Source organism: Grammomys surdaster, unplaced genomic scaffold, assembly GCF_004785775.1.
Source record: "Grammomys surdaster isolate TR1022 unplaced genomic scaffold, NIH_TR_1.0 126039, whole genome shotgun sequence".
Lineage (NCBI taxonomy): Eukaryota > Metazoa > Chordata > Mammalia > Rodentia > Muridae > Grammomys > Grammomys surdaster.
The window spans coordinates 5568608-5584162 of NW_021620852.1; the positions used below are offsets into that span (position 1 = coordinate 5568608).

A 15555-nucleotide genomic window follows, 5' to 3' on the forward strand; every position below is an offset into this window, starting at 1 on the left:
CATTTCGCTAATGACTAAGGATTTTAAACATTTCTTTAGATTCATCTCAGATTGAAGATTCCTCTGTTGAGAACTCTCTGTTTAGCTCTACAGCCCATTTTTTATTTGGGTTATTTGGTTTTCTAGATTCTATTCCTACAGCTGATAAGCAAGTTCAGGAAAGCTGTTGGATAAAAAGTTAACTCAAACAAATCAGTAGCCTTCCTCTATAGAAAAGATAAATGAGCTGAGAAAGAAATTAGAGAAACAACACCCTTTACAATACTCACAAATAATATATATTATCTTGGTGTAACTCTAAACCAAGCAAGTGAAAGATCTGTATAACAAGATTTTCAATTCCCTGAAGAAAAAAAATCAAAGAAGATCTCGAAAGATGGAAAAATCTTCCATGTTCTTTGACTGATATGATTAACATAGTGAAAACAGCTATCTTACCAAAAAGTAATCTACAGATTCAATGCAATCCACATCAAAATTCCAACTCAATTCTTCATAGAGTTAGAAAGCACAATTCTCAACTTCATATGGAATAACAAATAAAACAGCAAAAAATAGCAAAAACAATTCTCAAGAATAAATGAACTTCCAAGGGAAATCACTATCCTGGACCTCAACCCATACTACAAAACAATAGTGATAAAAACTGCATGGTATTTGTACAGAGACAGACAGATCCATCAGTGCAATAGAAGAGCCAGAAATAAACCCATACACCCTATGGACAGATGATCTTTGACAAAGAAGCTAAAACCATACAGTGGAAAAAAGTAAGCATCTTCAACAAATGTTGCTGGTCTAACTGGCAGTCTGCCTATAGAAGAAGTCAAATTGATCCATATTTATCACCTTGTACAAAGTTCAAGTACAAATGGATCAACATAAAACCAGATATGCTGAATGTAATAGAAGAGAAAGTTGAATATAACCTTGAATACAGTGTCACATGGGAAAATTTCCTGAACAGATCACCAATGGCTGAGGCTCCATGATCAACAATTGATAAATGGAACCTCATGAAATTGAAAAGCTTCTGTAAGGCAAAGGATGCTTTCAATAAGACAAAACAGCAACCTACAAACTGCAAAAAGATTTTCACAAACCCTACAGCCAATAGAGAGCTAATATCCAAAATATACAAAGAACTCAAGAAGTTAGACTCCAGAAAACAACATGCTTTCTATTTAGTGTTATAACTCTAAATACAAGAAAGTTCAATTCTAAATAAAAGTAAGTAAAAATAACATTGAAGAAACAACTGCAAATGCCAACTTGAAACTATACTAATTTTAAAAATCAGGTAAGTGTATATTTATTGTACATCAGAGTACTTCTTTCTTATATGTTTTATACACACACACACACACACATATGCACACACACTACTTAAAGTATCTGTTTTCTAAATATGTGGTATTGAAATGTGATCAATTAAATAGATTCAGATGTGATGAGTTTCCAATATGGTTTTGCTTCATTTTTCCCACAGAAAATTGTGAGTGAGCTCTGATAGTAGAAAATGTCATACACTGTAGGTAGACATACATGTAATAAGCATAGACAGAATTGTACCTCGGGTGTTTAGAAAAATGCATATTTGTGTGAAACAGAATTCTTATCTGCACCCAAACTTTATATATGCTTTACTGGAATCCTATAAAGCAAGTTTAATTGTACTTGATATATAATTTATTTCATTTGACTACATTTCTAGTTTTATATTAATTTGGAATAAATAGAATAATAATTTGTCACATGTATTTCATTTCAATAGTTGAATTTTTCAAGTGAAAGCATTATTTTTCATGTCACATATACTTAAAGCTTTAAGTAACATCTTCTAATATGAAAACAGAGGTAAGAGAAGCCCCATTCTGCAAAATGCCTTGAGAATTCACTCCCAAAGAACGAAAGGTGATTTTCTGTCAAAGAACCTTATCTTGAGAATTTCATACTCCAGATATCTCTGTGGTTGTTTGGGTTAAGTAAAGTGATTTTAGTCAAAGGAACAAAAAACTTTGGTTAGAAGTAATAAACAACACTTCCAAACATTAACACAACATGCCATATTCTTGAAGATTTTAAGAGAATTTTTCCTGGGCAGGAGGGGGAGTTAAGCTGGAGCCATACACTTGGTTTTTAAGTCAACTTTTCTCACACAGCACTTTATTTAAACAGATATACTAATTGTTACTTTTGACTTGTGTTATGTTCCAGGTAGTATCTCAGTATTTTTTGGAATACCATCTGATCATGGCCTTTTGTGACCCTACAAATGTTATGAGCTGAGCCAGAGACTGATCATCACTTACTGTGGATTACATGCTAAGCATGTTCATAAGCAAATGAGATTCCTAGAAAAGAAGCCATAGGTCTATTGAAGATACTGCAATGCAGACTGATTAGAACTTCATGACTGTATTGAAGAATACAGTAAGTGTTATGGGTTCCTTTAATAGTCTCTTTAATTAATCATTCATTTCCCACCTCAGAATCTGACCTAACAACGCTGGATCATCATATAGTGTGGAATCATAATATAGTCCAAATGTTGATACTATGTTTACTATTATTGCTATGATCATTGGATTGTGCTTTGTTTCTAGCCCTGAAGATTACGGCTTTTATTACTACTTGTGAAACTATGCATCCTAAAAAATATCATCATTTGGTATAAAAATGATTATTAAGAACTTCAGCCCTTTCCTGATTTTTGATAATGTTCAGATTTACTCATTGAACTGAGCTTAGTACATCTTTCTCTGGTCTCACAGTGTTTGGAAGACAAAGAGAATCAAGGACCTCAGAAGAATTCAGCAATAACATCTCTGCTCATCTTTTTTCATGAGATTAATAAGACTCAAAATTATCCAAACCTATCAATAATTCAAGGAAAACACATTTCTTAAAAGGTTTCTATTTTATATGTTCCTTTTCTTCATTTTATTGACATGCTTACCAAAAATTTTGTGCACTTAAAGACCATGACTAGGTATCTCATATACACATATATAGTGAAACAGTCATTAATACTAAGTTAGTAAAGATACCATTACTCACATATTCAACACTTTTGATGCATATTTGATGTATACATTTTCTATGTATATGTTTATGTGGTAGAAACTCTTGTGATCTACCCCTTATAAATAAATAAAATATATTAATACTATTGGTATGGCTAGGGCATCATATATCAGATTTCCAAGTTGCTCATCATGTCTGGCCAAAATTTTGCAAAACACTTAGCTGAGCCAGTGTTGCCATGGTCTTTTAAATAATGAAAAGAAATTTTCTCACTTACGAGCTTGACAAATGTTTCACACTATAGCTTAACATGGCCTGAAAATCACTTTATAGCCCAGGATGGCCTAGAACTCATGACAATCTGCTTGTTCTGTATAAAAAACAAATTATTGTGAAAACTCACGGTATTTCTAAGATTCATTATTTCTGTCAATAAAGGTTGTGGATTTATTATTGTACTTTAGTATATAACCGAATACTCAGTTCTTGCATAATCAGAAGATTGCATGGAGGCAGCATTAGTTTATACAGGGATTAATTTCTTTGTGGGGAATGTTTTTAAAAGATCCAAATTTTTCAAATGCAAGGTATTTATTTGAAACAAATCTAAAATGTAACCATATTCAACCTTCTTAATATGCATGGAAGAAATGTGCCCATACTTTTTAATTAGAATGCTTTTTAAAATTTAGTTAACTAATTCTTCACAGAAAAATTTTAACCCCTCTTGACCCTACCCAGAGATTTTCTTTCAAGGGGTAGTCCAAATTGTTTCTTGACCTCAGAAAAAACCACTTAGCATTTTAATAATCTCTCTGAAACTTCCTACTAGCAGCACGGTAATTTCTAGGACTTGCCACTAGTCTTCCTGTTAGAAAATAAAGGTCTTGAGTTGTTTGAAGTTCTCTGTCTCTGTGCACTGAGAGTCTGAGGTTCTTTTAATGTTTATCTCTTTCTCTGTGTTTCTCTCCTGCTGTTTTCCATTATGCCGCAGTGTTAATACAGAAGAAACAGAAAGGAAAAGAAAGTCATATCTCACAAATCAGTTCTTTGAATTATATTGTGTCATTCTGAACAGCTACACTATCATGAATGATTAAATTTCTCACACTCTGCTTCATTCACAAAATGATCCTCACAGACAAATACTTCTATTTCAGAAAAGAAAATATCATAGATCAACTTCAATTTGCTATGTTAGCTGGACTTGACACTCTTCTCAAAGGAAGATACAAACACTTCAAGGGCTTTAAGTGATGCCATTAGAAACACTTGTACTGTCCTCATACAGTCTTCTCTAAGCCAATACAGTATAGCAGAGTGATCAGCACTGTAGGAGAGGCAAAGACAGGTACTAACAAAGACAGGTACCAAAGCAAGGAGGAACATTAACAGGTAGACAAGTAAAGTGCTTGTTAATATTTGGAAATGTCGGTGCATGCATACAACAGGCTATCCAGATAAAAGAAGGCTAACTTGTTAGAAATTATAGTTGAGGGATTAGTAGGAGGAAAACAGAAATATGGGAGAAATGAATATCAGGAAAAGCCAAAAAAGAAAATGAAACAAGGAGTCCTCACCACCCAAGAGAGAGAGCCAGGGGAATGGAAGTGAGGAACAGAGGGAGGGAGGGAGAGAGAGGGGAGAGTTCTAGTTTTGTCTTATCTGTGATGAGCAGTTGGAAGCACATGGAGATAACAAAAAAAAAAACCCTAATTCAATGATTTCACATAAAAAAGAACTTCTTTCCATTCCATGTTCCACAACACCCTAATTAACAGGATATATCACTCACCAAGGTTTTGGGACAGGCTGGATTATTAAATGGTTATCATTGGCTACTCTATAGGGCAAATGAGAATTCTGGAAGATTTTTCAGTTATTATAAAACATTCATTCAAATACATTTCATGCTCTTCTGTTCCTCACTCACAGGCCACAATATTAGCAGGTTTTATCCACAAGTTTTTTTTTTCTTTAGCCTACTTGAAGAGGGCAAGTGACTACAGAGAGGCAACTAAGCAAGCAGATAAGACTTTTATTCAGCAGTCAATAAAAGATCATTGCTACTAGCCACACTGCTGGGTTAAAAGGTCCTACACGTTCATGGGATGGAAAGATCAAAGGATTGATAGTGCAAAATATTTGTAACTTTTCTAGGAAAGTGCCATATGTCTCCAGTGTTTCTATTTTCCTTTTTATACTTGATTGATTCATCTGTTTAAGGGTTGTCATGGAAATTTTAAACCACCCAAGCACTGGAAATGAGAAATTTATAGTTTAAAGAACTAGTAATGAAACTGGAGGACAACAAGAGGTCAGAATAGCAGGCAAGCATATTTAAACTTGCATAACTCTGGTGTATCTACTCTGTCACTTTTTACAGAAATTCACCATTATAATACAACCACGTATTGTAATGCACATGTTGACCATGAAAAGGCACCTGGGGGGGGGTGAAGAAAGGAAAGCAATGGAAAAAAAGTGAAGAGGTAGATGAGAGAGGTATCTGGCAAGAAAGGATAACATAGATGAATACCTATCAGGCTGCAGAGATGGCTCAGCAGTTAAAAGGACTTGTTGCTCTTCTGAACAACTCATACTCTATTCCAAGTGGCCACATGGTGATTTATAACCATCTGTGACTCCAGCTCTGGAGGGTTAAAAATCCTCTTCTGAACCCCATGGGAAACATACAGGCAAGGGATGAGCATAAATACATGCAGCCAAAGCATTCACATATTAAAAGTAAAATGAATCAATACAATAAAACATACGAGCCCATTTTTAAAAATTTCACAAGGTGTGTAGACATGTGTGTAGACAAAGTTGTAAATGCATATCACAAAGTTCAAAAACCTATGAAAACACTCATTTAATTTTAAACATGTATTAGATTTTCTTAGACTCTATTTTAAAATTCTACTTTACAATTTTGGATGACATTTCAATAAACAAATTCTAAACACCCATGAAATCATATTTCCTTACCTATGAAGGAATAATAAAGCCATGTCATCCATGAGCATGCCCATAAAATTAAAGGACCTAACATAAGGGATTAAGTGGAGTGATAGCTCCATGATAATATATATCTAGTGACAGTTACATTTGGTGACATGTACTACTCCAGTTGCATTCATTCACCCATGCTACCAATGTGTCAAAATTTAGAAATTCTTCACAATGCACATGAGAATCAATAATTATTGTACTGTGATTAAAATTCATATTTCTGATAACAAGATCATCTGTATTCAAGATGATTTCTATCTTTTTCCTAGTGATTCTCTACTAAAGGTTATTCTAAAATAAGTAAAGCCACCATCAGTAGATACTCAATTCAGAAAATATGAAAATACAGTTAATTTGCTTTATGGGAAGCAGAGGGAACAATCTTAAAAGGAGACATGTCTCACTCAGGTCAGAGTCACGCTGCTTTATGATCATTATCTTTAAATTTAGGGTGAGCCTCCCATTGTCTACCCTACCTTCCCACTTTTCCTGTCCTGTTGATAAGGACTGTTGCAGTCTCTTGCTCACATGGAGGCTACTTTACATGCGTCACACGGAAGCTTCTGAATTTGAATAACATCATCCAAAGAAGCAGGAAGAGCTGTGTCCCAGGCTACACCACCATCCAATGACAGTTTATCGGAAAGCAGCTTGTGCAACAGCACACCATGTGTACATTTTAAAACGTAATAAATAAGAGCAGAACTTTGTGGGCTTTGGATTTAGTAGTTGTGTTTTACAGCTCCTGCGTGCTAATGAATTGCCTCAGATGAAGTTGCATAAATGTAGTGGGATAAACACATTAGTAAAACACACAATCAGCTCTTCCTCAGACATACATTTGTAGAGTATAATTAAGATTTCTATAATTAGCATGGCAATTTTATTGTTACTCATTTTTACTGCAAGATACAGACAAATGAATTTTAATGACATTTTTGATACATACAGCTGCAGATGGTGAAATATGTATGCGTTTGTTCATATCGTATCGTTTCAACATGTACTGACAAATTAGTCCTATTTCTGTCTCAAAATGAACATTGTCTTTATTTGCTTTCTTTGCTCTGATGAACAGCATGACCAAAAGCAACTTGGGTGTTATTTGGCTTGCTTGTTCCAATTGCAGTTGTACCTTGAGGAAACTCATGGCAGGAACTAGTAACTGAAAACTGGAGACTGGAGACAGGTACCAGAGCAAAAACTATGAAAAGATAATTGTTACTGTCTTGCTTCCCATTGCTTGCTCAGTTTAGCCTTTTCTCTCTTCTTAAATAACCACTTACACACACACACACACACACACACACACACACAAGAACATACAGGCTTACATACATACACATCCTCACTAGTTACCTTTGGTAGCTTAATCATAAAGCCACAGAAAGCTGTTTAAAAGTGATGCATTTTCATGATAATTTCTGCCCTGTGTTTTATATATCAACAATCATATATTATTTCAAGTGATATAGAAATAGGCATACAATGATGCAAATATTAAGATATAGCAATTCTTGAGGGTTTATATTCTTCTCAAACTTATTTCATTTAATTATATCTTTTCTTTAAAAATCTATTAAATTACCTAAATAAGTATATTGATATTTTAACATGTAAATTTAACTGAAAGTTTTCTCAAAATGTTCACAATGATGCACAAACCTGTGGACATGTATTTTGTAGAAACCTAGTGAAATATATTTAAGTATTCTATCCACCAATTCTCTACCACAGATTTAGTCCATCAGTATTGAATATGTACACAGTACCAGGAAATGCAACACTTAATTTTTCTGATCTTGGAATATAATGTTAAAGCAAGGATCCACCCCACAATTAAAATGTACTAGATATGTGGTATCATAAAACAAACTGCTGTTCATTTTAAGGTTGAAAAGTTGAAAGTGTAAAAGTATTTGCTTCAAAACACTTTTCATTTCTATATTCAGGGACCTAAAATTTAACAGCTTTTGAATAAATGAAAACATTCAATAATTTCTACATGAACTGGATTTCTCCATTGCCAACATGTATGTGTGTGCATATATATCTTTGTAGGAATTTATAGAAACTAACAATTTGCAGATTAAAATATTCTAAGATATATATGAAAGTAATAGAAATTAACTGGCTAACTCAGCCTTAACTTTCGGTGTATAAATCATTATGAATACTCAAGGGGAACTTAATAGCAATAGTTTTTAACAAATAATTTTATTTTTAAATTATGTATATATGAATGTGTGAGCCTGTAGGTTTATAGACATGTGTGTGCAAGTGCCATAGAATCCAGAATAGTATTTTAGGTCCTCTGAAGCTGGAATAGCAAGTGGTTGTGAGCTGCTCAATTAACTAAAAACCAAACTCAGGTCCTATGTAACAACAATATGCACTCTTAAACACTAATCCATCTCTTCACTTCCAACCTAGTGCACTATGTTTTAGATCCAGAATACATATCTTCCTCAGAAAAATAGTATTTTATTCACCAAACTTTAATCTTTCAGTTGCTGCTATTTCCTATTTTTAAAGCTTTATGTAATATAAAATGAAAATTGTTGAGAGCATGCTGAGAAGAGAGTGTTTCTAAGCTTATACCTGATCTCTTAGTTCACAAATGTAAGCCACGTGGAGCACACAGACAACTTGGCCATACCTTATGTCGTAATCTTGTGAGAGGTTGATAGGATTTAAGGCCATATCCAGATTCTTTTGTTGGCCTCCCTTCAGACTCCAGAAAGATGAATCCAAGAATCAAAATGGCTGAGCAGCACTTAAACATCATTATTGATTTTCACCTGCCAAAATTAGAATTTTGAAAAATTAGAGAAAACACATTATTTGATAAAGACATATATTGAAATTTTTCATTATCACTGAAAAATCCTCATACATTGATTCAAAGCTGACTAGCTTGTGATCATAACTACTACTCTAAATATTTGTGCATAACATAATTGTAAATATACTTATAATTATTGAACTCTTTTTAAAATATATTTGATGATTAAATCTTTAAGAATCTATATAATTTCAGCTTTCTGTTAAGAACTTGTTAGAATCTCATAAGATAATTTTCTATGGTACAAACAATATAGTTAGGCATAACTTACACAGATCAGGTTTATTAAGTTATAATTTTCCCAATATTATTTTAAAAATACATATTAGGTTGATGATAGCAGATAATTTTACACTAATGACCTTTGATATTTATAGTATTTTATATTTCGAATCAAACAGAGAAGATACAAAATGGGATAAAGACTTGAGGGAAACATCAACCACCTTTCAAACATACAGCAAGCTTACATTTTTTAATAAAACTGAATTTCATTTAGTCTCTTCTATCAGGATACTTCCTTGCTAATTAACATAGAAGAGGATTTTTGTCTTCGTATTTAAATCAGTGGTACAAATAACCTCACAAGGACTTAAAGCAATTAATTGAGCTGCAGTGTATTGTAAACTCTTCTCAACTATTTTTTACATCTACAAATATTGAAATAACTCAGTTTAATATATAGTGTATCCTCTACCTTCTGAATTTTCTGAAAGCATTAGAAAGATAAAAATAATTTTATCTATTTTCTTTTTCTGCCACTTTTCCATGGCTTCTCTCACCTCTCCATCAAGACAATTTTTAACTTCTTCATTCATAACCAAGACTGTGTATGTTACAAAAGAATAAATATACATAGAACATGTTTTACAAGGCATGTATCCATGCTCCTGTAAGCGACTTCTCAACTCAATACACTCATTGGTTCACGAAGCTAGGCTTGAGAGAAATTTTAAGTGCATGTCGTTGGTACACTATTTTGAACACATAGATATTTGTTCATGTCTTGAATGAACAAGTAACACAACACCCCGTAATACCACTCCCAAATAATTACTCATTCATATATGTCAATTTCCCTTTATTTGACAGCATTTACTTGTAATTACATATTACTGGTATAATCCTTGAAAAATACTAATCATTTCTAGCAGATCATGTGTTTGTCGTCTCCAACCTTCATAAAGAAATAATTTTGTTTTTCTTTTCATACTTTTAGCATTATACCACCTGGACCTAGCAAAATATGTGACACCTAGTAATTACACAACAAACTAAGTTTTAAAAAATACTCCCTTCTTGCACTCCAAAGATAAGGAAAGGTAGTTATCTTTTCTGTCAGAGAATGTGAAATGCAACTACTATCTGCACTGCTGCTACAATTTATGGAATAGCCGAAGGAGGAAACTATATATTTTCCTTTCCATTGATCTCTTTTCTCTCATTCTGATGAATTATATAATGAATAATCTAAGTATCCACAAAGAATGCCTTTGTAAATCCAATTTTTGTAAACTATTTATAAACTCTTCATTCATTTAGATACACAGTTTAATCATACTTTCAGGGATAAATATTTGTTTATGAGACACTGGATGGAATGTTCTAAATATAAGAGAGAACAGATGGTTGAGAAGAAATAAACTGGGATATAGAGAGTTGCCACAATACTTATACTGTACTTAACCAAGTGGGTGAAGGAGAAAAGTGTAAAAGCCATGTCTCATAAAGACTAGGTGAGATAAGGGTAGACATTGCCTAAAGGAGCCCATTAAGTTCACCCTCCTCTATCCTCTTCCAACCTCTCCAGTTGTGCTCTTTTACTCTCTTCTTTGTATGTATATCTACATGTATGTACACACACACACACACACACACAGGATTACAATTTAATTTATTTAGTACATTGTATCAAACATCATTTACATTAGGTATGTAAAATTATACACACATGGATAAAATAGCATTATCCTATAATGATTTTAAGTGTCAAATGACAGGAAATAAGAAATGTTTCTTTAAATTTCACTGGAAGCTCATTATCAGTAAGTAAGCATGTATGTTTGGAGTCAAGCACAGTCCTGTGTAAAAACGTTGCAACTGAAACTGAAAGAACACTATGTCCAGCTCTGTCACAGCAGTCATGCTATAGTTTATGACATTCTTCTTATTCTTGTGATAATAGTATATACTGCTATATAAATGGCTATTGTGCTGCCAATCACAATAAAAAATAGCACAGTTGATCTGATCATTCTAATTGATAATGTCTATAAATAACAAAATTGTTGGTATATATTTAATATACATACGTTTACCATTATTTTAGAAAGTACTTAGTACAGCTTCACAGTGTACCTGTATTTTAAACATACTACTTTTAACCTAAAAATTTTCATACAGAAGAATATTTTGACCATTTTATTTTGTCTCCCCTAACCCTTATTTCTCAATCTTTCTCAATCACCCAATTTCATGTTCTTTATTTGTCTTATAAAAAAATCAAAACCAAAACAACAACAGAAACTCAAAAAAAATACCATCTGTTTTGTGATGGCCAACTCTCCATACCATGAAACCTAAAAGGGTTTTCACGTTTGTTTATCACCCACTCACTGTCTCACCCATACATCTTCCAGTTTTCCAAGATCAATTTATGATGAGTGTCTCATGAAACTGGTCTGCTTTTTAATCTGGTGTATCTTTTAGTTGGACTTTTCCACGTTCATATATATATATATTTATCCTTGTGTTATAACTGTCTACAGTGTTCAGTACTATAACCTACAATATAAGCTTGTAGCTTGTGAAAAAGAGACAATAATATATAATGTATCTCTGTATACATCATTTCTATACATTTTAGGTTTTTTAAGGAATGTTTTAAGACATTATCACAAATAAAACATGATCCAATGATGTATAAACCTCATCAGTAATTGGCATATGACTGTGAAACCTATTTTTCATATTCAATCTACAGCTTTCATAAAATTTATTATGATTATTTTATTGATGAAAACATGATTTCTCAAGTCCAAAATCTTATTGAAGAGTTATGCCAAAAATTTTAAATAAGATTCGTCTCATCAAAAGATTGATGGCGCTGGGCAGTGGTGGCACACGCCTTTAATCCCAGCACTTGGAAGGCAGAGGCAGGTAGATTTCTGAGTTCGAGACCAGCCTGGTCTACAGATTGAGTTCCAGGACAGCCAGGCTACACAGAGAAACCCTGTCTCAAAAAACCAAAAGAAAAAAAAAAAAAAAAAGATTGATGGCTAGAGTTCTTTACCTCAGCACCATGGACAGGGATAGACAGCATTAATATTAAAAGTCAATTACTTCTTTATTGGGAGAACTACAGTTTTGATTAACAGATAAAATTTGATCTTATCCATGTAGACTGAACTATGAGAAGGCAACGCAAAGGTTGTTTATCCATTTACCTTTTTGTGTATAGATATTTTGTGTATATTGAATATTTTTCATATCACTAATAAAATTATTGAATAAATTAATGCTATAAAAAGCCAAGTAAATAAAGAGATGGATTCTCCATATGGATGAATCAGAATTGGCAACTTCGTTGAATATACTCTGGGCAGGTTCATGAGGGTTTTTGCAAAAATGTTTAAGTAAAGAGAGAAGCCAGCCATGCACCAGGTAATAGGGTTTCAGACTCAATGAAAAGGAGAAAGTGAGTTGAGCACCATCCTTGCCTCTCACTGCTTCCTGAATATATATTGTCAGATAATTCGTGCTTCTGTCAACACAGTAGGGACTGTTCTAGTCAGGTTTCTCCATTATGATGAATTGTACCACTTTTGCATAAACCAAAATAGATCTTTCTTGTTAAGTTGTATTGGTCAGACATTTTGTGACACTAATGAGAAAAGCAACTAGTACAAAAGGAAGAAGAGGAGGAGGAGAAGGAAGAGGAAGAAGAAAAAGAGGAAGTATAAGAGAATCAAGAAGGAGGGAGGAGGAAGAAGAGGGAGAGGAGGGGAAGAGAGAAAGACCAAGAAATGGAGTCACTGCTGTGATAAGCTTGACCCTGGGTTTCATGGACCATAGGATGTAAAATGCAAAAGAAATGCAGAAACTTTTAGAGTCATAGGGTAGAATGCCCATAGGCAGATAGCTGTAAATAGAGCGTAACAGGACTGGGGACAGTAGAAGTTTTCTCACAATATTTCAGAAAGGAACAAGTACTCAGTTGGGAACATGGATTGAGGCCATCTGTGTTATGTTTTGGCAAAGAATCTGGGTGCAGACTGCTTGTACCTTGAAAATTTTCATTTACTTTTGGACGCAATGTGATCAGACACCTCATGTTCCTTATGTCACATCAATAGCTGTTGCTACTTCCATGCCTTCCTGCCAGGAAAGACTATACCTGAAAACCATGAGCCATAATAAACTCCTCTTTCCTTAAGGTTTTTTTTCTTTTCATTTTTGAGGTGCTTTGTCACAGCAACCAGAAGAATAATTAGTACATCATCTTAATGAGAACTCAGAAAGCAATCAGGATCATCGCACTGCACTTTAGGGTAAAATTACATCCTCCAAAGTTAATTCATCTCCACAGGGAGTATTAGAAATTGTAAATGGGCAGAAATCAATCTCATGATTGAATGCTTTACCATAGTAACTTCTGACAACCTGTTAAACTTAACAGTTAATTGGCAATTGTTTTGCTGCACATTGGGAACATTAAAGAGCATGTTAATAAAATACCAACCAAGATCATATGATACAGTGATAGCCCTGTGGCATTCTGTAACCTCTCCACTTATGCAGAAACATAAGAATACCTCATTCTTAACTGATAGAAAATGCATATATGCATCTAAAAATTTTCAGCCTAACTAGATTTAATAAGATTATACTTTTTAATACCGAGGAACTTGATACTCCAAATATTCAGAAGGCAGAAGCTGGAAGATTGCCAAAATTAGACTAAGTCAATCTAGTCAACATAGGTAGTCCTACGCCAGTCAGAGCTACACAGGAAGCATACATATGTGCCTCTGATGGTAAGACTTGAGTCCACCTACCTCTGCTTCTGTTCCTGGACATAGCCCAAGAGTGCTACAAAAATGGCAGCTGGTAGCAGACACTGAACACTAGCAGCTGACCACTTTACAGTGTTGTCAAAGAAGCTATTAATGTTCTTAGTGTCTGACAAGATCCCTCAGCCCCAGTCTTTGAACTGATCAACAAACCACACATGCACCCAATAGGACCACAGTGACACCTGCATCCCCAAGAAGTCACTGAATTTAAATCACCTCAGCCTCCACACGAACCAACATACAGCTATCAAAATACTGAGTTTCAAAAACACTTTTCTTGGTAGAAAACCAATCAAGTTTAGGTAACATTAAAATAAGAACAAAAAAAATCCCACATACCTAATATAGCTTAAAAATTCATGTCAGAACCACAACCAACAAGCAAACTCAAAGTTCCATCACAAAAATATAAGTAATATGAGAAATAGAGAAAATAAGTCCTCATTATTATCATCGGTTTTATAGAAATGTTCTGAAAGGAAAAGAACTTAGAGAAAACTCAAAACTCAAAATTTTAACAAGCAATCCTAAAGACACTCAAAAAGTTCTATGAGTTCCAAGAAGATATTAATCAACACCAAAATAAACTTAGAATAAGCTCCAGATTGAAGCCCGGACACACAAGTAAAAGGCTAATTGAAACAATGAAGACAATTTAGGACATGAAGATTCAATAAAGAGAAACACTGAAATATCCAAATGAAATAAAATTGGGTATGAAAATTATATGTCAAAATGGATTAGAAATCCTTATAAATAGAATAGACTAAGTCAATGACAAAATATCAAAACTTGAAAACAAGATAGAAGAATTATTTCTGTCGCAGAAAATTGTTGATTTTTCAAAAGGAAGCTCATGAATATAATATTCAGGAACTTCGAAAAACTTTGAAACATCCAAATTGATGGCATAAAAGGAAAATAATTCTAGGATGGATAAAGACTTATAATAAAGGTGTTGCCTTTATCAGAGAACCTTGTGATAACAGCAGGTAGTGGTTTATTCAAAAACCCATAATTTGACAACTTTTCCAGAATAAGCAATGGTGGCATGCTGTCCCAATTGGGAAGCTGCAATATCCCTAACCTAAGTCTTACAGAACATTATGGAAGAGGGAGCAGAAAGAGTAAAAGACCCAGAAGCTAGGAGGAAGGGATGTGGAATGTCAGACTCTGGGAATGATACAGGCATTACTAAAGTGAACTCAATGCCACTGTGCTCAAGAAACACGACAAAAAGCCAAGAAGGAAGGACTATAGAGGTAAAGATGAGACAACATACAACACAGAGTTTTGATTGAGAAATGAAATGGCCAACTTCTCATAAACTTTATGCAGCCATCCTTATCTGCTCAAGACTTGTACAATATTTGGCCCATTGATGCTTCATCATGGAAAAGAGCCTATCAGAGATGCAATTTACTTCAGTGCTGTAGCCACAGATACACTGCCCTTCTTCCACTGAATAACTCTCACAGCTGCTCAGGTAAGCAACTCCAACTAAACTCAGATGGTTTCACACAAAAAAAGATGACATGAAAGTAAGAGATGAACATGTTGAGAAGAATGTTGTCAGAGGGAAGAGTAGAATGA

At 33.9% G+C, this 15555-nt stretch overlaps 1 protein-coding gene across 3 annotated transcripts in view; it reads right to left on the reverse strand.

Annotated features, from left to right (window-relative positions):
• The window catches only part of Fstl5 (follistatin like 5), a 527925-nt gene extending 519077 nt beyond the window's left edge, over window positions 1-8848 (reverse strand). For 2 of the 3 annotated variants that reach the window (XM_028754930.1, XM_028754929.1), the window contains exon 1: window positions 8702-8827. In XM_028754930.1, coding sequence (XP_028610763.1) covers window positions 8702-8827 — 126 coding nt within the window. Of the gene's footprint in view, window positions 1-8701 lie in introns of all 3 variants that reach the window. The other variant, XM_028754928.1, reaches the window with a different exon arrangement.
• Window positions 8849-15555: the final 6707 nt, after the last annotated feature.